At 43.7% G+C, this 24,376-nt stretch overlaps 1 protein-coding gene and 1 long non-coding RNA gene across 12 annotated transcripts in view; both read right to left on the bottom strand.

Annotated features, from left to right (window-relative positions):
• The window catches only part of LOC112966012, a 2,922-nt gene extending 2,348 nt beyond the window's left edge, over nucleotides 1–574 (bottom strand). The window contains exon 1 of the long non-coding RNA XR_003253468.1: nucleotides 365–574. This is a non-coding gene — a long non-coding RNA (uncharacterized LOC112966012). The remainder of the gene's footprint in view (nucleotides 1–364) is intronic.
• A 657-nt stretch (nucleotides 575–1,231) lies between these two features.
• The window catches only part of ALDH18A1 (aldehyde dehydrogenase 18 family member A1), a 36,982-nt gene continuing 13,837 nt past the window's right edge, over nucleotides 1,232–24,376 (bottom strand). For 10 of the 11 annotated variants that reach the window (XM_026065628.1, XM_026065634.1, XM_026065629.1 and 7 more), the window contains 13 exons: nucleotides 23,747–23,837; nucleotides 21,958–22,082; nucleotides 18,240–18,384; nucleotides 16,334–16,407; nucleotides 15,566–15,665; nucleotides 14,241–14,461; nucleotides 12,538–12,675; nucleotides 12,234–12,429; nucleotides 11,976–12,097; nucleotides 9,881–10,067; nucleotides 8,239–8,334; nucleotides 6,994–7,201; nucleotides 1,232–5,536 (listed from right to left, as the gene is read on the bottom strand). In XM_026065628.1, the coding sequence (XP_025921413.1) occupies nucleotides 7,020–7,201; nucleotides 8,239–8,334; nucleotides 9,881–10,067; nucleotides 11,976–12,097; nucleotides 12,234–12,429; nucleotides 12,538–12,675; nucleotides 14,241–14,461; nucleotides 15,566–15,665; nucleotides 16,334–16,407; nucleotides 18,240–18,384; nucleotides 21,958–22,082; nucleotides 23,747–23,837 (1,677 nt within the window). In that variant the 3' untranslated portion in view covers nucleotides 1,232–5,536; nucleotides 6,994–7,019. Of the gene's footprint in view, nucleotides 5,537–6,993; nucleotides 7,202–7,662; nucleotides 7,808–8,238; nucleotides 8,335–9,880; nucleotides 10,068–11,975; nucleotides 12,098–12,233; nucleotides 12,430–12,537; nucleotides 12,676–14,240; nucleotides 14,462–15,565; nucleotides 15,666–16,333; nucleotides 16,408–18,239; nucleotides 18,385–21,957; nucleotides 22,083–23,746; nucleotides 23,838–24,376 lie in introns of those variants that run through there. The other variant, XR_003253467.1, reaches the window with a different exon arrangement.

The raw sequence follows: 24,376 nt of genomic DNA on the forward strand, positions 1-24,376 counted from the left end.
GACCAGATCGACTGGGAGGGGCAGGAGGAGCGGGAGCGAGGCGAGACCCGCAATGGCGCCCTCGCGTGCTCGCGGCGCAGCACTGCAGCCGGGCGGCTCACGCGTGCGAACCGCAGCCCACCGCGGCAGCCCGGGGCTCCCAGCAAGCGCCCCGAGGCTGCCCGTGCCCGTGCCCGTGGCCGAGAGAGCGGCGGGGATCAACGAGCAGGCTCTGGTGCTGCCCCGGTGAGAGGGCACCGCGGAGCAGCTCCGAGACGGCACTGCCCGTCCCCGCGGCACCAGGAAGCACCGATAAGGAGGAGCGCTCTGCGCTACCGGTCTACGAGCACCCGGGAGGGGCGACGAGCACGGCCCATTCACTTACCCGTTACCGAAACGGCGGAGAGTAGCGGCGAACACAGCGACCGGCACCACGCGTGTGCGCGCTGGCAGGCTGCAGTATTCTTTGTACGCAGGGGAGGGCAGAGGTGGCTGCAGTACTGGCATGTGGACACCCGAGGGCAGCAGTGAGCACGCGAAAACCAGTGCGCATGCGTGCGCCTTACGGGTGCAACACTACCGCGAGGGCAGCGGTGCGCGCGCGTTTCGTGTGCCAGAAAACTATACCTCCCAGCATGCCGTGCAGACTAAAATGTCTGCCCGGAAGCCCAGTGCCGGAAGACTACTGTTCCCGGCATGCTGCGCAAAAACAACATGGCCACCCGGAAGCCCAGTGGCGGAAGACTACTGTTCCCGGCATGCCGCGCAAAAACAACATGGCCGCCCGGAAGCCCAGTGGCGGAAGACTACTGTTCCCGGCATGCCGCGCAAAAACAACATGGCCACCCGGAAGCCCAGTGGCGGAAGACTACTGTTCCCGGCATGCCGCGCAAAAACAACATGGCCACCCGGAAGCCCAGTGGCGGAAGACTACTGCTCCCGGCATTCCGCGCAAAGCAACATGGCCGCCCGGCAGCCCAGTGCCGGAAGACTACTGCTCCCGGCATGCCGCGCAAAAACCGACATGGCCGCCCGGAAGCCAAGTGCCGGAAGACTACTGCTCCCAGCATGCCCCGGGGGGCGTGGTGCCGCAGCGTTCTGTGGGGTTTGTGGCGTTCGCTCTGTGGCGATTGCGTTCCGTCCCGCCCCTCTTCCCGCCGCACTTCCCGGTCACTCGGGACCCGGATACCGCCGCAGAGCCCGGAGCGCGGCCCCGCGATCCCCGACACCGGTCCGGGACTCATTTTTTTTCGGAACGCGACGGCAGCTGCGAGCACGGCGGGAAGCAGTGCGCGTGTTGCGGGTGCCGTTCTGCTTTTTCGACACCCGAGGGCAGCGGTGAGCCATGTTAAGCCAGTGCGCATGCGCGAGCCGCTCAGTGCAGTACTTGCCTGTCATCACCTGAGGGTAGCGGTGAGCGCGGCTGTGAACTAGTGCGCATGCGCRTGGTCCCTCTCTGCAGCGCCGGCTGATCGTCATCCGCGGGCAGCAGTGAGCAGGCCGGGGGCGGGGCCACCGCGCATGCGCTGTTCGCCCGGCTGCAGTCCTGGTTTGTGATCAGGCGAGGGCAGCGCCGAGCAGCGTTACAGCCCTGCTGGGCTCGCACGGAAGAGCAATACTTCAATAGCAGCCGTGTTAATGACTTCACATCCTGTAATTATKTGCCAAGACGCAACTTCAGCACTGGCCTTTGGAGATATTTCACTGCCATCGCCTAATCTGATCTACTGTTATTTATGGTGCCTGCTGCAAGGCACAGAGTCTCTGTATTTCATACTCAAGCCGCTTCTACTAGAGGCTTTAGTAACAAAGCGTTCATTTGAACAACATTGCAAAATACTCTACAGACAAAAAATACTCAGAGGTTGCATTAAAAAAAAAACTTACTTAATGGGACAATTTGCAATCATTAAACAAGCAGCGGTCTTCTTTTGGACTTTCAACTTCTTGCCTTTACTGATTGTTAAACAAAATAAATAGCCAAAAGAAAGCTGCAGTATTTTCTCAACGAACTGCTCAGTTTTTATTATTAAATGGTAAGAGATGTTTGTGCAGAGTTTGTACACCTCCCAGCATGCCCTGCTGACTAAAATGGTCGACTGGATGCCCAGTGCTGGAAGACTACTGCTCCCGGCATGCTGCGCAAAACAACATGGCCACCGGGAAGCTCAGTGATGGAAGACTACTACTCCTGGCATGCCACGCAAAACAACACGGCCTCCCGAAGCCTCAGTGCCGGAAGACTACTGCTCCCGGCATGCTGGGGAGCCGCAGCGCACAGGTTTGACCCTGTGGCGATTGCCTCCCATCCCGCCCTGCCCCTCCCCCCCCGAGGACCCAGAAACCCGAAGAGCCCGGAGCTCGGCCCCACGATTCCCAACTTCGGCCTGGGGTTCCCCTGACACCGCCCCAGCGATCCCCCGACACCGCCGCGACTGGCCACGGAGGGACTAATTTTTTTCGACACGAGAGGGCAGCAGGGAGCACGGTAGGACGCAGTGCGCATGCGCGGCTCTTAYGGTGCAGTACTGCGTTATGGACACCCGAAGGTAGCAGTGAGAACGACGGGTGGAAGTGTGCATGCGTGCGTTTTTCATGTGCAGTACTGACTTTTTGACAGCTGAGGGCAGCAGTGAACACGGTTAAACGCAATGCGCATGTGTGACCTCGCTGAGGTAGCTGGGGATTCTCTGTTCCTGTGCCCAGGGCTCCTGCCGGTGCTTTCCACACAGTTAAAGGTATCTGAAYGCAGTGACCTTGGGAGGCAGTGGCACGGTGTCCCTGGGGCTGCTGTGGGGTGCCTGTGGCTGTTCCAGGGGCTCTCAGGCTGCTTCAGGGTCCTTGGACAGAAACAGCACTGGTCACGTTTCCTTGAGAACTTTCCCTTGTGCTGCATAACAGGACAGCTCTGCACCAAGCCCTCCCAGCACTGCCGCTCCTCATAGCTGATCCCTAACTGGCTCCAGTCCCGAGGAAAGCTATGACTACCAGGAGCCTGCACAGCCCCTCACACTCTCCTTGCCCTCCCCATTGCCAAGAGGGACAGCCCCAGCTTCTGGGGCCAACCCTGCCTGGTCACACCAGAGATGGAAAACACTTCCTGCCCTGTGCCAGGGAAATTTGCTGTCCCTGATGACCTGTGGGGACTCTCGCATGAGCGACACATGTGCAGTAAGGACCAGACACAGTGGGCCACTGCTGCAGGGCAGAGAAGGCACAGGCACCTGGAACTACAGCTCCTGGCCTGCCACAGAGCATAACGCGGCTGGCTGCTGGGAACCCCGCTGACAGAGAACTACACTTCCCGCCACTTCGAGAGGYGCAACATGGTCTCCCAGAAGCCCAGGATGTGAAGACTACACCTCCCGGCATGCCCTGCAGACTAAAACGGCTGCCGGGAAAGCCACTGCCAGAAGACTATACCTCCCAGCATGCCGTGCAGACTAAAAGGGCCGTCCGGAAGCCCAGTGGCAGAAGACTACCGCTCCCAGCATGCTGCGCAAAGCAACATGGCCTCCCGGAAGTCCGGTGCCGGAAAACTACCGCTCCCGGCACGCCGGGGCGCTGCAGCGCTTTCTGAGGTTTGACCCCGAGGCGATTGCGTCCCGTCCTGCCCTGCCCCCCCCCCCGATCCCTCCTCCGAGCACCCGGAAACCGTCGCAGAGCCCGGTGCTAGGCCCTGCGATCCCCGACACCGGCCTGGGGCTCCCCTGACACCGCCGGAACCGTTCACAAAGGGACTAATTTTTTTCGGCACGCGAGGGCCGCAGCGAGCACGCCGGGACGCAGTGCGCGTGCGCGCATTTACTCGTGCAGTACTGCGTTATGGACACCTGAAGGCAGCAGCGAGCACGGCCCGGGGTGTGTGTTCGGGCAGGCTCAATCATCCTCAGGTTTATGAGAGCTTGTGCAAGTCAAAGCACGCAGGTGGCTATTGCAAGCAGCTCCCTTGACAGCGTGTGAGAATCGGGGCAGGGTGTTGGTATGCCGCAATCCCATGAGAAAGGATGATGCATGCCCTATAGCTGCATAGGAAAACTAACCTGTAGTAGGATCTCGGAGAGAAAACTGGAGTACTACTCTACTGCACTGCCCCACAGCTTCTTTCCAGTTTTGGTGTTCRGAACATCAGGCACAGCCCAAAACTGTTTTAGCTGATTTTATATCTTCCCCTGACCTCTGAAATTTTCATTCTGCAAGCAAGAACATTGCCTTTGCTTCATTAGAAAGCATCAGAATATATGGAAGACAAATCAGATTTGTTATAGGCATCCTGATGAACGTTGTTAGGGCTGCACTCTCTTCAGCACGACAGTCTAATGCCACTGCCCCTCAAACTCTTACTATGCTACCTAAATTGGACCTGTATAAAACCATTACACAAAATTAATACCTCTTCTTGCAAAGTGACAAAACCAAATTATTACATTAAGAAAACTCCTTAGGTCCACAGTCTTGAATGTAGCTTATCAGCAAGAAGTCCTGTGGCTTCTGCTCTTCAAGAGTGGCAAACAGAGTTCATTTTTCAAAGTTTGGTGGGGATGTTATCTTCCAAACTCAACTCTAGAGCACACATACTTGGAGGCTTCTTCTGGAACTCAAGATATCTGGGTAGACTGAGTCAAGCACTCAGCATTGATTTTTAAGGCTTTCATCTGTATCCTTTCACCACCATCTTCACTGCTGGAGTTTGGACTTACTTTTTGAGTTTAAGAGATCTGGGGTACTGCAAATCTCTACATGGCTGGAACCTATTCTCAGGGCTCTTTGTGGAAGGCCCTCCTTTCTTTTGAAGTTTACTAGGAAGCTCTTCCCCCCCCCCCCGGAAAGGCAGGTAACATGTCCGTAGTTGTATCAGGACCACTAGTGACAGACAATAACATTTCAACGCTCAGGTAACAAAGGTCACCTTAGGTTGCTAGGTGAGAAAGTAGGCAGTAATATTAGACCTGATTCACCTTGCTAGGCTTCCAAATAGCTGTTTTACCAGCCTGCTTCCCCTTCCTATGGTTTACATTTTTTCCAAAGGAAGCAGAGGTGATAATAGCAAATACACGTGGTAGCCTACATAAACACCCCCAAACAGCTTGCAATCCATCTTTATTTGCATCATCACCCCTGTTAAAGATACTAGGTTTCAGTTCTAAAAATTAGTTCAATATTTGCTACTTGAAGAGTACAAAAATGCCTGAGAAGCTAGGAAAAAGCCCAAGGATCACAACCATTCAAGTACTGACATCACATGACCAAACCATTATACCATCAAAAAGTACAGCTGAACAGAACTTCCCCTTGAGACCTGTGCCAGTCTAAGGTTTTACTTTGCATTTCAGATGGCCCTCAAGTGTCTACGTAGCTTGTGATAAGGCTTATAAGCATCCTAAATAAATAAATAAATAAACAAATAAAAACCAAATGCAAACCACAGTCCTGGCAAGCTTGTATTTGAAGACAAAAAATCTTCTGGCATTCCAAAATTCACAGTAACCATTATAACCAACATGAAACAAAATAGTTTTCAATGAAAATCCAAGATGAGAAGTGTTCCTGACATTATCTGTAATTAAAATGAGAAATTATTTTGTATTGAGTAATCTGTCTCCAGAAACTCAGTAACACAAAATAATCCAAGACTCAATGACTGATCTACAAGTCAAATTCCATTATTCTTCATTTAAAATAATAATAATAAAATCTTAGAGTCTTCATTTATGCACAGATGAAGTCCAGTGATATGACAGTTAGCATACGGCATATATTGAAATGCTATATTTACTAGGCAAGAATAAAAAAAAAGTGGTAGCACAAACTATTTCCACATATGTTCCCAAAATTATGGAATAGATTGTTCCAAAAACACAACAAAAAAACAAAAACACAAAAAATGAAAAAAACCCCACCCCACACAAAAAAACCCCAAACCCCACAAAAACCCCACAAAACCTCCCACCACACAGAACACCAACCCCCCACCACACAAAACACAAGAACCCCATCTAAGCAAAAAACAAACATTCCCCCCCCCCCAAAGGCAGTTAGCCACTTGTTGAGGTTGTGATTAGATTAGGTGGGGATAGCAAATCTATCAGCTACTTAATATTGAGAACTTATTTGTCATTTTAGAAGTAGAGGCCCCACCATCCACTGAAGGATGTATAGTTATTTGTTGTGAAAAGTGACAATATTAACAGTGTCTGAATACACATAATGCCAGCCTCCGTTAACTTGATAATGTACACATGCAGAAGCTTTCTTAGAGAATTACAGCAGTGCCAACCACTACACATTCTACACTTTAAGATATTTTAAAAATAACTTTATTCAGAAAAAAACAGCTTTAAAATAGTCTTGTTTGGCAGGGGCAGGGGTGGGGGTGGGGAAAGGGGGATTATGTTTCATATAAAACCAATGAGAAAAGCCATTTAGTACAAATGGGTAAGAAAATCCACCTAGTATACAGCTGTGATACTCATCTACAGTAGTCAACAATTAAAAGAAATGTGATATAAAATGTCTCTTGGTCAAAACATTACTATGCATTTGGAAGATCTATTCCATTAATCATAGAATGATCAAATACAAAGAAAARTAAGTGTCAAAGCTTCAGAGCTTTCAAGAGCTGCTAAGATCATAAGACTGAAGAAAAAACAAATCAAGTTTGTTCTCCAGGACAAGTGATGTTTGAATAGAACAGAAAGGCTTGAGAAGAAATTTATGGTACACCACCAACCATACTGTACACATACTTTACTATGGGAAGCAATAAAAACAGAATGCACAGAAATCTAAACCTTTCCTTGTGTCATTTGTATGTTTTGAAGGAGCATGACTCTGGGAAGAGAGAGGTTAACCTGCAGATAGGAAAGAGTAAGTGGCAGCAAAAAGTCTCACAGATGGGATCATTTTGTATTCATCATACTGCACAGTGATGAAAAACAATGTGTCTGAAGATGAAGAACCATCTCCCTCCCCAGARGGTGCCCTGAAGTCTGAACATCCTCAGTAAACACTTACACTCCTGGGTTTTCCCCCAGATGTTCTTAGCTGGTATGTCTCTGTGGGAGAGGGAGGCTCTCATGAAGATACTTCATGCTGCCATGCTCTGAGAAGTCAGAAACAACATGATTGTCCCCTCTCAGCAACCACTTTGTAGTCAAGAGTCCTTCAATTCCTACTGGTCCACGTGCATGGATACGGGAAGTGCTAATTCCAACTTCAGCACCTACAGGAAACACACAAGATAGAGTTCTCTCAGAAGATGTTTGCTTTTGTACTATGCAGTTTTGCATCGTTATGAAAGACAAAGAACAGCCATTCATTCACCTTCCTTTCTTGGCTCTCCCCAAAGGCCAAAAGTAACGTTTAGCTCTTCTGATTTAATAGTTAAAGGAACCAAAGTATTATAATATAAATTGTAATCTTTATACTTCCAGCTGCTACCACTATCAGACTTGCTTTTAGAAAGAAAGAAGCAAGAAGAGTAGGTATRTCTGACATGAATCTCAGACTTGGGTCCTGAGGGTTTACCCTTTAAAAACTAACAGCTGAATTAGTCCTTATGTCCTTTTTTATCATACTGAGGAGATCTGCTAAGATCCTCAGTAGAGTTTTTTAGCACATGGAGCACTGAATGGTCCAGCTTGCACAGTAAGAGTCTGCTACAGAGACTATATGAATTTCTACCTCAGAAAAGGATGTTTCCCTTGCTTTTTGCAAATCCCAGTAGCTCAGCAGTGCACCTGTTCCTTTAGGCAATCAGTGTTCAGTTGAGATCCTGTCTTTTCTTCCCCTGAAACTGCAGGGCTGGCACACTAGACAGCAGCTTAGCCTGCTCAGCAGGAACAAAGCATGGCATTCTTTAGAGCATCAGTACAAAGATGGACAAAACAAAAACTGTTCACAAATTTCAGATCCCATGTTGTATTGTTCTATCACTATGTGCATGCACCATACTTTATTCTGATTGAATGGAGCTTCAAAGAAGCCCAAAACATCTTTGTTCCCTATTGCTAAATTAGCCTAGATACTCTGTATAGCAGTATTAGCTAGTTCCAGCAGGAAAGAGTTATTCAACTATCTGCTATTCTGCTTGGATGAAAGGTCCAGGTTTCAATTTTTCCTACAGTACCTTTTCTGAAAGCCTTATTTTAGATAGTGAGATCAAAGTTAACTAGTCCTTCCATCCAGGATTCAGAAGGAGATTTGCCATACTTTGCACAGGACAGCAAAACCTACAGTCACACCCTTGAAATTTCTTACCAAGTCCAAATCTATAACCGTCAGAGAATCTGGTGCTGGCATTCCAGAAAACGCAAGCACTGTCCACATGCTGGAGAAAGAACTGTGCTGTTTTTTCTGCGGGGCCGGAGGGGGAAGGGGGGGGGGAGAAAATCAAATACATACAGAATGAGCATGTGCTTCAATAAACACAACATAATACAGTGAACAGAGGTAACATTAGAACTTTCATATGTAACGTTATGTAGCATTTAAACAGCCTGGGCCAAAATATGTTCATATGTACCTTCTTCCCAGTATGCTTATCAAGTAGACACAGCTGCAAATGTTACAGAAAACTTGCAAAAATTATAGGAAAGTCATAAAATGGCTAATCCGAACTACAGTCTAGATTCTGCAAACAGGGATTTTTTTATATGACTGGGGAGAAAAGAAAGCAGTTCCAAACAGTATTTTGCAGTCAAACAAATACAGTTAAATTAAAGAGTCAGCACTCCATTATCTGGAACATGTAGTTGTGCCAGATAACAAAAAATCCTAACTAATATTGATATTATGGAGAGTATTTGAGAAATATAATGCAGAGACACCACATGAAATCAGTTTACTAATCCAGTTTAACACTAAACATGCAACACCTGAGCAAGCTCATGCAGAGTTATGCAAGTCTTAGTACTTCAGAAGAGGCCTTTTGTAAGGTTGTGAGCTGCAGGTCAGTCACCCTTAGCAACAAAACCAACATTAAAGACCAGCTTAATTTCCAGTATGCTGCCTTGCAAACCACTAGTGCACCAGGTCCAGTGAAAGTGGGTTACGGTATCAAATATATGCCTTTTAGTGACACTAGTTTAAATTCTGCAGGAGTTACAGAAACAGAAACTTGCACTCTCACACTGATCAGCCATAGATCAGCATGACCTGGCTATGGCTGATCCTCAGGAATTCCAGGCTGGGACAGAGACTCCCCCTTTGGCTGGGTGCAGTGATAACTGAGTTTTGACCTTGCAGAGCATTCAAATTGCATGCAGCACAGGTGCTACAGATGGTAGCAGCTCAGAGCGGCAAGCAGGAGGACAACACAACAAAGGGGCAGGAAACTGGGAAAGYTGGAGATAAATGTAGCTTCCATACTAGGGATGCAGAAGTGGGGAACAAAGGAATGGGAGAGGTAAGGAAAAAGGGTTCGTGATCCTTGTTTGCAAGATACAAAAGACGTTGGAAGACAATATAGCGGATAATAGCCTGATCCTCTCCCCACTATACTCCCTAGTCCCTCCAATGAGAGATTACARAAGCTCACCTCTTCAACCTCCAGATGCCTAAGGGCATCTCCAGGAATCAGGAGATACTCCTGGCAAAACCCTCTGTTGCAATAAGACTGCTCAATCCAGTAACATAAAAGCAATTTGCTTTGCAAGAGCATGTGCTGATATGTCATCTGCCAGTCAGTCAACACATGCCTCCCTGTATTGGAACGAGGACTGCACAACATGTTTTCTCTGAGCTAAACAGAACCATCTTGTAGATTTAGCTCGTAGGCCTCCAGTTAATCATGCCTACTGCAGAACCAAGCGACACTACTGCAATATAAGTAGTTATACTAGCATCAAAAACCTACAGTCAAACCAGAGCAGTAGCTTAAGGAAGCAGATTGATCACTAACCATTCTCTGTGATGATAACATCAGTGTGAGAACTTCCGTACTTGTGGATATGTTCAACAGCCTCTTGGACACTGTCCACCACCTCAATGCAGCACTCCAGATCCCCATATTCAGTGCGGAGAGATTTCACTTCTGAGGGGCTGAATGTCAAATAAGAGGCAAACTTTGGGCCAGCATGAATCTTCACCTGCAATACCAGAAATATTTTGTACTGCTGATCATACCAACATCTTCCAGGTGAAAGCATGGCTTGTAAATCATGTGTTCACTATAGGCTAAGGTTTCTTACACTGCACAAGTTTTGGGAAACTTAGTAGATCAGTGAACTAGCAACAAGGTATGAGGATGGAAGTGCTAAGCTGGCTACCTACCATAACATGCTCATAGTTCAGAGCTCATTTTAAACTGTTTAAAGCAATGACATCACTTTGGGTAAGCCATCGGACAGGACAGTACGACACTATTACCGCCAAAACAGCTAAAATACTGCACCCAATCTTTATACCTGTATTATAAGGAGACAGCAAGTGCAACGCAGAGAATAATTACAGAAACRCTTCCAAATTTGCAAGTCTCGACCAGAGGAAACTTAGGAGCTTGACCTGCTTTTACCCTTCTTTTCTGTAAACTGACATCAGCTGTCTTTGAAGCATGGGCTTCAGACCAAAAAAAGTTACTGAGTCCAAAACAAGAAGAGTCGCACAGATATATCACACTTGTTATAAAGATCTAATGCATTATCGAGCTCTGCGTTTAATAATAGCAGGTAAGACACCTATACAGTGAGGGAAACCAGGATACTTTAGAACTGATACAGCAGAGAAGTTCCCATGCAAGTGAAATGTGAGAAGTTTTGATTAGACAAATGCAAATGGAAAATAAGGCACATGTCTGCTAAAAAGGGGAGCAAAGTCTGAAATTTATGATTAAATCCCCAACATCTGAAAGCTTTTTTTTTTTTTTAAAAAGAAAGATACCTGTAAAATGACATTCTTGTGCAACTACAAGTTATGTTAATCACATAATCCTGCCCAATAATTACATTTTGTGTTGTTAAATCATATTAGACAGACATAACATCCTCTCCGCTGTATCAACACAGGGAAAAAAAAAAAAAAAAAAAAAAAAMCATATCAGTCCTCACTCATCTTCCCTCTTCCCCCCACTCCCRCCCCAAATCCAGAGATTTTCCCTCTACTCCAGCCTTCCCAAAAACCAAACAAGCAAAACATGAAAAAAAAAAAAAAAATCCACCAAGTGAGGACTTGCTCCCGACCAGCTATCAGGACTGGGTTCTCTTACTGTGCCCCTCTGAAAATTACCAAAACACATGGACTCTAAACTTAACCATGTATTCCTACATTAATCACTGCCTGTACACTCTAATTGCCAAATGCATACTGTGTGAAAATCCTTGTTTTCTTTGCAATTCACAGTACTTCAAGAATATTTATGCCCTGATAAATCTCTGCTACCTTTACTGTTTACTATTACTCATGAGAAGATAATTAATGTACTCGCTTTTCACTGTTGTTCTGACATACTAGGAGAGAAAATGAGTGGAAATAAAAGCATGCAAGACATAGGGTTTAAAAAAAACAAAACAAAACAAAAAACAGCTGTGGATAAAGCAGATTCAAGAAGGAGGAAAAAAAGACAGGAATTGACTGAGGTAAGAAACTAAATGAATAGATTCAAGAAAAACAGTCCTCTTTGGACCTGGGAGATTACCAGAAATGAAGTCAGAATTAAGAAGGGTGGATAAAGGGTTGTGTATATGCTCTAAGGCAGAACATAATTTTTGTTACAAAGGAAGAAGTATCTGTATCCTAACAATAGCATGTAGATATCCTGAAGAAGCCACTTTCAGATCACTTCTGTGAAGAACCTTGAGGTTGTGTGGAGAAGCAGAGAAAGCTCTCCAGCAGTTCATTTACATGCACCAAGAGACAGGTGGATAACAAGTGTCATGCCCTAACAAAACTGCGAAGGGCTATGCCAGCCAGACCAAATGCTTCTAAACTGAAAGGAAAAAAAACCCACACAAACAAACAAAAAAAACCCAGAAAACCCACACAAACAATGCTCGACTAACCTGTTCTACTCTCAACATGTCTATGATCTGATCAAACAATGGGGTTCTCAGCAAGTCTCGATGAATTAAGAGAGTTTCCAGAGCATTACAGGCAGCAGGATATTCACACTTTGAGTCTCTGACTGAGATTTAAGAGCAGATAATTGGTTATACATTTAAAACAAAGATTTTGAACAGTGTATTAATTAGCAATTATCATACTCCAAATATGAAGATCAATTAAGCCCATGAGATTAAAGTCACCCTCTCCCAGCTTACTTATTCTCGTGACCTTCTCAACACTGGCATCCGTGTCCACATACACATGGCAGATCCCTTCGCTGTGTCCCATCACTGGGATTCCCTTAGCAGCTTTCTGGATATCCCTGACTAGCTGGGATGAGCCACGTGGAATGATTAGATCTATCAGTTTATCCAAGCGGCAGAGATCTTCTACTTCCTCTCTTGTGTTCACCTGCAGTAGTTGTGATATAAATGGACTATGGTGTGAACTCTGAATTCTGCCTGTACTTTTTAYGCATATCATAGCAAAAAAATTGTCAACTTCATTCTAGGCACTCACTAATTGCACCGCATCTTTGACCCCATGAATGGAGAGTGCTTCTTGTGTCAGATGATGAAGGATTTGATTGCTATATGCAGCCTCTTTCCCTCCTTTAAGCAGTAAGCCATTTCCACTGGCTATAGCCAAAGCAGACACCTGTTGGAAAGGAATTAAGAAAAAAAAAAAAAGTGATCTGTGTCTTCTGTGGGGTAACACATGGAAAATACAGTAGCCCAGGATTTTGAAACCCACTGATTTACTCAATGTCAGTCTACGGTTTTCATTTTATGGCACCAAGAAATTTTTTCAGATAACAATACATATGACTCCAGAAACGAACTCTGTTAGTATTTCAGGTACAACCTTGAGTTTTCAGGGTACTACTYGCAGGGGGAAGAATGCCATGAACAAGTCAAAGGACACCCTGGATACAGGCTCTGACACAAGCTGCATAGCAGGAGGAGGAAGGAGCCCAGAAGGAGGGAGAGATTGGCTAAGACAGACAAGAGGCTGGGGTGGAAGCACAGAAGGGCAGACTAGAACTTCACAAGGAAACATACTGGTCATCTATGAAGAACAGAGCTGGCAGCAAGGAACTAATGGCAGACAAGGGAGACTAGTGCCTTTTCCTCCCACATGAACTCTCCCTAGAGCATACTCCCCTTCAGTTTGAAATGGAAATCAACATCCACAAAATTCAGTTATGAAATACTAAGCTGCCCACTGACAGAGTCGCACTTCCTTTTTAAGTGCTTGTACCCTCACTTGCTCCTCAAGCACCTGATTATATAGAAGAGATCTGCTCAAAGACCTATATTAATCATCGGAAATAGTGTTGATAATGAACTTTTTTGTTTGCTTTTTAAAAATATACTAGAGTTGCTCAATCAAGTACTCAGGAGGTAGAAACTGCTAAGATCAAGGTTGTCTATACAACCTTAGTTCAGGTTCCATATTTTCATGCATTATTATAATAATCAATCACAGTAATACCGCTCTCACACAGCTCTGCAGATGAAAGTATTCGCCTGGAAGATGCCTGCCTTATTCTTGACACAAGACGAATGATGCTCACTTACAGTACATCATTCAAGATTTTCACTCCAGCAACTTCAGTACTTCAGAACTGAAAACACCATTTTTGCCCCACACCCATCTCACTATGGCTAAGTAAAGACTGTCATTCTGACTTACTGCACACATGCAGTATTGGTATTGGACAGACAACCTCAAAGCCTGGAACTTCTGAGCTTTGTGTGCTAAAGCTTAATTTTTATCACATATTCTTAACAGTTACAGTTAATAATTAACATCTGTACTAAACAGTTCTGGTTTAACCCTCACCCCACAGCTCAGCTGTATCCAGCATGGACAGATAAGACAAGTGTTTATTGGTAGGAACCTACTAAGTTGCAAGTTAGGCAGGGAAGGTACATTCATTAGATGCATGCAAGAACTGCACCCCTTGAGTGCAAGCTAACTCCTTCTACATACGGGGCTATCAAAACCATTCCTGAATAATTCTGAAAACCGCAGATGGAAATCCTGAGAAAGTGCCTGTAGAAAATAGGGGTGCCAACAAAACTCATATTATAAGCATCCTAGCAAAAGTCCTTTGAGAGACAAGACTTCTAGTAGACTCCCAACTATGCGCCATCAGAACTATATCATCTTTTGTTACCAAAGAATTCCCACAARTGTATTCTGTCCTCCTTCCATACCTGTGGAAGACAGTCAGGACGAGATTCAAAGATCACAAGAAGGACCCCAATAGGCACAGTCACCTGCTCCAACTCTAGGTCTTTTGCTATTCGTGTTCTCCGAATTACACGGCCAACACTGTCCTGTGAGGATGCTGCAATCTGGCGCAGCCCAATAGCCAAGCTGTTCAACTTTGATGTAGACAGACTCAGTCGTTTCAACAAAGGAAGTGCCAATCTTCCTAGAAGAAAGAAAAAAATGTGCTGGAGATAGATTTGCCTGTCTAGACTCAAGCAAAACTGACCTAAAGAAGTAGCAAGCCTATGGAAAATTCAGGTATTTTCCACCACTTAGCAAGAAACCTACCCCAGACGAACAACGCAAGGCATTAAGTCTGGCAGCCACAACAAAACTGCTCAAATCCGACTATGATTTCACATACCACCATGCTCTGACATAATGTGGTTTAAATAATTTGCATATGAAGCCATGTTGGCATCCACAAAGATAAAGTTTGTCCTACTTCAAGTACCTGAATCTCTTACAGATTTTATCTTTGCAATATTTCCAGAAGGTTTGGACAGTAATTGAATCTTTCTATTTTAAGGATAGAAAACCCAAAGCATAGACATACATATAGCATTTCTGTTCAGACTGGGCAGGAACTGCTTAAGTTTTCTGGTCTGAAGATGTTCAGTTAATAAATTTACCCTGCAACACCCCTCCAGGTACTCAGATCCATAAGTGTGGCTCCCTGGTGTCTTACACAAAATATTACAATTCACACTGTGTGATTTTCACACATTCCCCACACACACCCCGGCCCACCACACACAGAGCAATCAACTGAGAAATTGGGATTAGGATAACATAGAAGAATGGGTTTAGTCCAAGCCACCTACATAGTACCTTCCTCAGTAGGAAGCGGACATGGCTCTTTTTAGAGAGCATCAGTTTTAGTATAGAGATGACAATCGTCCCCTCAGGAGCCAAATGTTATCTTCACCAACCCAGCAAATGCTCACTTTGTGCATGACAATAACAAAAAGTTGTTTGTTACGTTCCATTTCCACAATGAGTCTCCCTTGCCAAATGGAGCACTAAGTTTTTTCAATGCACTGCATTACAAGGCCTCAGGATCTTCTCTGACACAGACATTAGTTTTCTGTAACGACACAAACTGCAGCTGTTTACAGTACCAGTTTTCAAGGTTCTGGGTTCACTAATCTGTGACAGCCATACTACCCAATCTCAATGACAGAAGGTTCTAGTTCTGTTCATCTCCTTAGAGGCTCAGATAAGTTCATGATAAAAGGGGCTACCATGAGAAGACCTGTAATATTACCTTTATTTTCAGCCTCTTCTAAGTCCTTTTTGTTTGCCAAGAGAATTTCTTCTCTCTGATCGGTTAGTAAGTCGGCAAGACGACAGATAATCTCTGCTCTCTGAAAGAGAAAGTTTCTAAACTGTCATCTTACTCAAAATCCAAGCTACTTGATTTCTGGTCCCTTCTAGTTCATTTCCATTGACCACATCCTCTTACCGTCTGGACTCCCGGAATACTTGGGGACAGCTGATTTTTCTAGCCTGCAGCACACTGAAAAATGAGGCTGAACAGTAATTCAACCTGCACTTCGCTTTTTTATTATCTTGCTTTCCACATCCAATCTTCTTGCCTAAACCCCTGAAGTTCTTCCTTTAAAACCACCTTTTCTTCACAACAGATGCCTCCTTTCACCTAGCCAGCTGCAAAACAATAACTGTCTACACTCCTCTTTTGCATGTACTTGTACAAGCAGGAGTGAATGGGACAAGTTATCCCAGTCAATTCTCCTGCATCTCTGATCACAAATAATTTCCATGTGATGTTAGATGCTCTTAAAATATCTAAATTTGTCTAAACCCAATGTGCAAATACACATTACTTCATAGCTCTGAAGCACACCATCTTTCTGCTCTTCCACTCTCTTACAGCATGCTACAGTCCAAATGATGGATCTGGCACACAACAGAGAGGAGATTCCTGTCACAAGGGGCCCATGAATTAAGTTCGTGCTTTAAATCTGAACACACATTCACAAGTTTAATAAGTGAAGCCATATTGTTCTGTCACCTGTTCAGGCTGCAGAGCTGCCAGGGTCCTGCCACCAGTTCTAGCCATTTCAGCCTGCTGCTCCACTGTAGGGCCTGCAAAAAGCAAACAAACCCAGAAACATTAAAAAAAAAAAAACACAGAAAAACACCACACCAAGAATATGGCATGCAGACAAAGTTACAGCACATGTGGAAGTTGGCACTAGCCCTCGCATCTTCCAACTCTCTATTCAGAGCAGAAAATCTGGTATAGAGTCTTTAAAAGGTGTATTCAAGAAGTGAACTGTATGCCAAAACAGGAAGATCTGTATCGGATACAAAAATATTTCTATGGTTTCCAGGCTTATCCTTTTTAAAGAGACATCATACAGATTCTGTAAGGTCACCACATCAGAGCCAAAAAACAAGTGTACCCCAGGTATTAAAAGGATATGACAAAGGGCAAGAGAATACCAGGATGGCTAAATCTCAGGGTATGGGAGGCTATTGAAAACAAGAAGGCATCCTTTGAAAAGCTTAAATAGCCAACTGAGGACAACAGAAATGATTACAAAATAGCATGGTAATGTACAAACAATAATGGAAGCCAAAATTCAATCTAAATAATAGCTTGCAAAAAGACTGCTTTCCCTCTGTCYTTCCCTGTGTTCATTTTGGAAGGGTTCCTGCACAAAAAATGTTTTGCAGCAGGACCTCAAGGGATCTGTATCAAACTGAAATGATATAGAACAGGTTTTGAAACAGAAGTAACAAGTCACTGGGTTCAGACCGCATTTCCCCTAAGAGTTCTGAAGTAGCTCATGGATAAACTCACTGAACTGTCTTTTTTAAACTCTCTCCTGCAATTGCCTGTAGAACAGATGACTTGAAGGTGACAATTATGACTCTACTTCTATTTAAGAAGGGTCCCAAGAAAATTGCCAGAGCAGGATTCCAAAGTCCATACCAAGAATTATACTGGGAACTGTAAGAACTACTGGACACATGATTAAGCAGTGTCTTTTGTTGTTCTTTGAAGAAAGTGACATGCCTGTATATAGAGAGATATGGTTGATTACAAGAAAAGTTACTGGAATTTCCAAAGCCTGTTTTATAAGGCAGAAGACAATGAAAGAATGAGAGTAAGCATTATCCACAGTACAGGAAGACTGCTAGTAAAATTCCACAGGGACTTGTGCTGTCTGCCATATTTATAAACAACTGGGAAAGAGGTAACAAGATGAAAGCCTTTACTGCTGATAGAAATTTATTATTAGTGGGACTAACTGAAAAGCATCAATTTCCTCTGCAGCCAAATCACTAAGCTACAAAATAGCAAGTGAAATTCAATGCAGATAAACATGAAGAGATGCAGATGGAGAAAAAGGACAATCAGGCCTTGGTATTATAAAAAATAGTTCTATGMAAACATCAGCTCATCAGCATTAAAAAGCAAATACAATTTTCAGAATTATTAGAAAAGGCCTAGAAAACAGAACAGAAGATATCATTAATCAAAACTCAAAGTTAGTCCTCTCATCTCATAAATCCAAGGTTTACACGCATCTTGGATGCTATGTGAAATTCTGATTTTTCCCCCCCATCTCAGAGACACCACAATAGAATAAAAACAATTTCAGACAAGAGAAACAAAGATGACCAAACTTTTGGAACAGTTTCTGTACAAAGTGGCTAAGACTAAAACCCCCAAGACTAAAAAATGGTAAAAATCTTACTCAGTTATTTAAATGCAAGTATGATGCAACACTTTATCAGCTAGAGGGAACAGCAGAGGATCCAGCATTTCTAACTGTAGAAAATACCTTTCAATAGACATTCGTCAAGTGGGGCATGCTTTCCCACTTGTTTTACAGGTCTAGTCAAATTAACTCATTCTAAACTTTCAGGAAGTCTCTGCAACTCAGACATGTTACCTTTGTACTCACCTGCAGGTTTTACTTCCGAAAAAAATGTGCCAACTTTTTTCCCATCCACAATATCTGTGATGACGTGACCTGAGATCTTTGGGTGGGTTCCATTTGCAATAACTACAGAGGTGCCTCCTTGGAGGGCCCACAGAGCTGCTTTCACCTATGGTGAAGGATAAAGCCAGTTCCAGGAAATTCACTTGATATTTGAATCCCCACACTTAGGAAGAATTCTTGTTCTTCCTTGTTCTTTAGATTGGTCCTTTACGCTTTCAAAGAGCATTCAACACATTATAGGAGTTTCTATAATACAACATTGAAAGATCATGTATTTGAACTTTATTTTCCCTTCCTTAATTAGCTGCCACTTTATGAACATACTTCACATTTCCCTAATGGCCTGCTTTTTTCCAAGACTTCTGCAAGTACACTTTGGTCGCATGTTCTTTTTCACCATTATCTTAAATTGGAAATTCTTCTTCCTAGGGCGAAGAGACCTCATTTTCTTTTTCAAAAAGTTGTGTTGCCAATTTTCCTGGCACTGGAAGCAAACAATAATTAATCCACTTTGAGAGACTATGCAGTATTATTTGTACCACAGAGCACTGTTCTTGTTCAGGTCCTAACCATTACCATGTAAGATTAAAATATTATTCAATACCTTTAGCCATCTGCATTACTCCCTTAAAGTTTGATTGGCCTAAGCACTCTTCATGGATCTGTTTAAGATGTAGAGGAATTCTCATTGTTTATAACCCTTTGGTGAAGCTGTGAAGTACTCTGAAGAGTCACTCAGGTTTCCATCCAAAGTTTTTACCTACTTTTTTCATATTTTTTTTTTTTTTTTGCTTCTAATTTTGCCTGGGAATATGACAACTGTCTTCACAGTCCTTTTGAGTAAGCTATGTTTGAAGATTTTGCGTTTATTCAGTCCTGAATTAACTTCTTTTTATTTGGCATGCTTCCCTACTTCTGTTGTTTGGGAGGGGGGTTCTGTAGCATAGCATTTAGGAGTCATCTTCAAGGGTCAGGATCCCACTGTACTAAGCAATTTATACATGAAAAGCACAAAATAAGATCTATGGCAAGAACCAAGTCTAAAACAAGAACAGTCTGATGTACAGACAGATGGGAGTTGAAATCAGAACAACTGCATGCTAAAGGCTCTCAGTTCCCCCTCCCCCCTGCCCCCTTTTTTTCTTGGCAGGCAGGCATCATGGTCAACAAGAGCTCTATTAGATTTGAGGGCAGTTATCTTTGTAGGCTTTCCTCTAACAAGAGAAGCATGCGTTCCCTTTCTGAACATCAGTATTAGCATGCTGAAGTTTGTTTAGTCCTTCTAAAGAATGCAAAGCTTACAGCAGGACCATCTTAGTAGTAAAATCCCTTGAAATCCCCGTGTACTGATTAGTCCTAAGATTAGCCTCTTTCCACACGCTTGAGCTATTATTTATGGTATCACAACATGAGTTCTCTAAAATCTCCCTCTGCAACATCTCACTAGTTTATGCAAATATACAAAACCACAAAACTAAATACCAAATGTTACCACTTACTGGTGAACTGCCTGTGCTCTCCGTCACTTCTCCCGATTAAGRTATTAGCAGCATTATCCCACTATTACATTTGTGTCATTTATGTCATTACAAAAGCTGCTAGTCACAATGYTGCTTCCTCACTTCTATGTTTTCCTATATGGTTCTACAACTATGTATTACAGTCCTTATTCACTGGGAAACTACATCTGTCAGATATGCCTATCACACCAGGCTCCTGACTACCACAAGACTTTCAACTGCTCCATTTTTGCTTAAGTTTCATTCTGATAATCAAGATTTTTACTTTTGGCTACTCTTTCTTCCTTGTATTGACACCTCATTTTTCCAGAAACATCACTGTTCTCAACTCTTACACATTTTTGTTACAATGGTAGCATTTGGTTTTGCCTCTAAGGGACTCAGACTTACCATATTAAATATCAAATAGCTCTAGCTTTTTTTTTTTTTTTTTTTTAAACAAGTACTTCCCGACTTTGGCAGCTTTCCACTCAACATTTGGAATCATTTAATCTAAACTATAACTAAACTAACTCACTCTAAACTATACCCCAAATAGTAAACTCAAGGCCTCCTCCTTTTGCGACCTTCCAGTCCACACACTGATACCGAAATCTGCCTTACCTAGTTGATTCTTCAGAAAAGGAAATAAGTCACAAGATACTGGCAAAGTACTTGACTTGGTCTTTCCCTGCTCAGTCAAAACCTACTTCAGTTTCTACAGACAACCTCCTAAAAGTTTCCTTAGGAAACCTGCACCAGACCACAACAACAGCATGTATCCCAGCATTGTGAGAAACACATACCAAAGCCTCATAGCACCACCACATTTATGCACTCACAGCAATGAATACTGAGGGCATCTGACTGTACACAGCTCTAAAAATATCAGCCCTTCCACCTCTTAATCTTATAATCCAGAAGTGAAGCACCTCAGTCTTCACCAATATGTCATTCAGAAGCAAACAGCATGCAAAAAAACCTCAGGAAGGAGGCAGAGGTAACTTATCAGATTCAAATAACAGGGATTCCCAAACTCTTAGGATTATCATGGGGCGGGGAGGGGGAAGGAAGCAGCGAGGACTGGCTCTTACTTTAATTGGAATTACCAACTTAATATGGTTCTAAAGATCACATTTTACAATAAACTACTGAAATGTGATTCATTACGTCTTCTTTTTAAAAATCACATGGACCTAAGAGAAGTTAAAGGAACCCTACACCATTGCAGGATATTCGCAGGATAATTGAGGCTGGAATGGACCTCTGGAGATCACCTAGTCCAGCTCCCCTGCCAGCTCAAAGCAGGGTCAGCTAGAGCAGGTTGCTCAGGACATCGTCCAGTCAGGTTTTCACCATCTCCAAAGATGGAGACTCCACAACCTTTCTGGKCAGTACAACCTGTTCCAGTGCTTTACCACCCCCACTGTAAAGAAGGTTTTTCTTATGTTTAAATGGACTTTCTTGTATTTCAATTTGTGCTCATCGCCCCCTGTCCTGTTCACCATACCACTGAGAAGAGTCCAGCTCCATCTTTTTTACACCCTTCCCATCAGGTATTTATACACATTGATAAAACCTCCACTGAGCCTTCTCTTCTCCAGGCTAAACAATCTCAGCTCTCTCAGCTTCTCCTCGTATGTCAGACATTCCAATCCCTTAATTACCTTCATGGCCCTCCACTGGACTTGCTCCCTTATGTCCACATCCTTCTCGTACTGGGGAGCCCAGAAACGGACACAGCACTCCAGATTCGGCCTCACCAGGGCTGAGTAGAAGGGAATAATCACCTCCCTTGACCTGCTGGCTATGCTCTTCCTAATGCAACCCAGGATATCATTGACCTTTTGTGCAAGGGCACATTGCTGGCTCATGTTCAACCGGGTGTCCACCAGGACCCCCCAAGTCCTTTTATGCCAAGCTGCTCTCCAGCTAGTCAGCCCCTAGCCTGTCCAGGTGAAGGGGGTTCTTCCTCCTCAGGCGCAGAACTTGGCACTTCCCTTTGTTGAGTTTCACAAGGTTACTGTCTGCCTGTTTCCCCAGCCTGTCACAGTCCTTCTGAATGGCAGCACAACAATCTGGTCTCTCAACCACTCCTCCCATTTATTTTTAATCTTCTACTTCCCCCTTCCACATCCCCCTTTCCTTCCCAGGATAGAACAAAGGCTCCAAGCTCCTACCTTGGCTTCCATGCCTCCCATTCCTACTCGGGATTTGGTTCCAAATGTCACAGACTGCTGGTCTCCTGGGTAGAATATGTCAATGAGCTTTGCATCATCAGATCCTGGAGGGCTGTCAAAGAGTCCTAAAATAAATGATAAAAATCTGCTATCATTATGCACCCTCAGCTCTGAAGTTCAAGGAGAAGCTCTATGGAAACTGAAAAGCTGTATTCCGTTTCATGGGATGAAAAATTTTCAAGTCCCTCAAAAAGCAGAGTTCAGTGAAAGTGTGAAATGCTAGCAGGCAGGCTGAAGAAGTATCAGCTATGCTTTTGGTAAAGTTGTATCTCAAGAAGAAACAGAATACCCACACACTGAATAACAGCATGCAAGCTGGAAGTACTGACATTAGAGTGAGGTTAGAGAGAAAGCTGGAAACAAGTTAACAGCTTTGATATGTCCTAAATCAGGACCTACAGGAAAAAGGATAGTCCTCCTCACCAAAATCTCAGATGATATGCCTGAATGCTGGCTTGTAGAATGACAAACTGAGCAATTTAGAAATATGTAAAAAGGTGGGTTATTAGATTCTGCTAAGAAGGGACTCTTAATAGTTTATATATATATACATATATATTATAATTTTATGTAACAATGCTCTGAGTTGAATGACCCTTTCATTTACCCAACACATAAACCCTAAACTACCACCACACTTCCCAGAAATTCTACATGAACAGACACTGATGTTATAAATTAGAGTGCACAAGTGCAGACTACCTGYGATCTTCCTTTATAGCTTAGGAAGGGCAGGATGAATCTTTCCGTAAGCAACACATCACACTAGATGAGTAAGTTTATTTTTTGAACAAGTTATTTTGACTATTGCTTTTATTAATTTTTCTCAGAGTCATTTTGACTAGAGACAACCATCAAATCCAASTGAATCTGATAGAGGAACTGTTTATGGAAAGGCACCCCCCTTCCTTTTCAGGACCTGTGATATGGGCTGAAGACCAGGATCCACTGAAGCTTAGGTGCAGATCTAACTTTAAAGAAACATGTCTGGAAAAGGTGGAAAGATTACATGACTTGGATGATGCAGAGGTAAGAATGAASTGCACCTCCTTTCAGCATCAATAGATGACAGACTTCCTTCACAGCAGCACAGGTCACAAGACCAAAACAGCATCAGTCAAATAGCTGGAGACAGAAAAGCTAGCAAGCTCACGACTTCTGGAAAGTAATGTCCAGAGCATCTGAGATACCTGTAACTCAGAAATACAGAACCTGCTGCCAGAAGAAAACTATTTAGTGTTCGGATTATGTTCCTGATTCTAAACACAGAGCCCTTGTCATGCATACTACTCATGACTATATCATAAAATCCTGAGTAGCTAGCAAAGGAACCACAGCTTGGATTCTGGAACAAGTCTCAAGTTCACTTGCATTCTCACGCACCCAAACTCAATGATGTGGCAGACAGTCTTTGGCTCATGCAATAACATCAGGTATATGCCTTGAGGAGCTATGTGCTACATTATAACTGTCATTGCAAAAGAAGTGAATTGAAGAGATCAGCAAAACTCAAGTATAGGTTGGTTCTACTATCTGTGGGACTTCAAGGTCCATTTTTTTCCACCAAGAATTGCTATCCATCTGATACCTAAAGCAATGCAAGGCATCTCTGACTGCAGAGGAGTGTTCAGAGACAACTCCAAAGACTTCTTCTGCATGTCATTTCCTTGACAGTAAAAATAGCAGAGTATAGATTGTCTTGATCAAAGAAGGTAAATGGTTCACAAACCTTCTACATCTGAGAGAACAATCAGGAGATCAGTCTTCATCTCCACAGCCAGTCGTGCTGCCAGGCTATCATTATCCTTCACGCTAATCACCTGGAATGCACATACAGATCAGCAACACAACATAGGGGGAGAAACTAGGAAGTATGTGGCCATAACATATACAAAAGCAAGCTCCATCAGTACTGCCAAGCCCTTATGAGCTACTTTGCTCACACTCTGCTGAAAACTCTTAGGAGACAAYCTTTGTACGAAAGCAAATACCCTTTTGGAATGCAGTAAAGCAGCATCAAAACAAGAGATAGCAGGAGCAGTGCCCACATTCTCCACCTTGGTGCCCAGTGACAGGACAAGAGGCAATGGACACAAACTGAAACACAGGAAATCCCATCTGAACATAAGAAAAAACAAACCAACCCTTTTTTACTGTGAGGGTAGTTGAACACCGAAGGGGTTGCCAAGAGAAACTGTGGAGTCTCCATCCTTGGAGATATTCAAAACCCAACTGGACAATGACCTGAGCAACCTGTTCCAGCTGACCCGGCTTTGACCAGGGGCATTGGCTAGATGATCCACATTACTGATTTCTTATGTTTGTTTCCCTGCTGCAGGTTTCACAGGACCCAGATTAT

Source organism: Apteryx rowi, unplaced genomic scaffold (assembly GCF_003343035.1).
Source record: "Apteryx rowi isolate R43461 unplaced genomic scaffold, aptRow1 scaffold_23, whole genome shotgun sequence".
In the NCBI taxonomy this organism is placed as follows: Eukaryota; Metazoa; Chordata; class Aves; order Apterygiformes; family Apterygidae; genus Apteryx; species Apteryx rowi.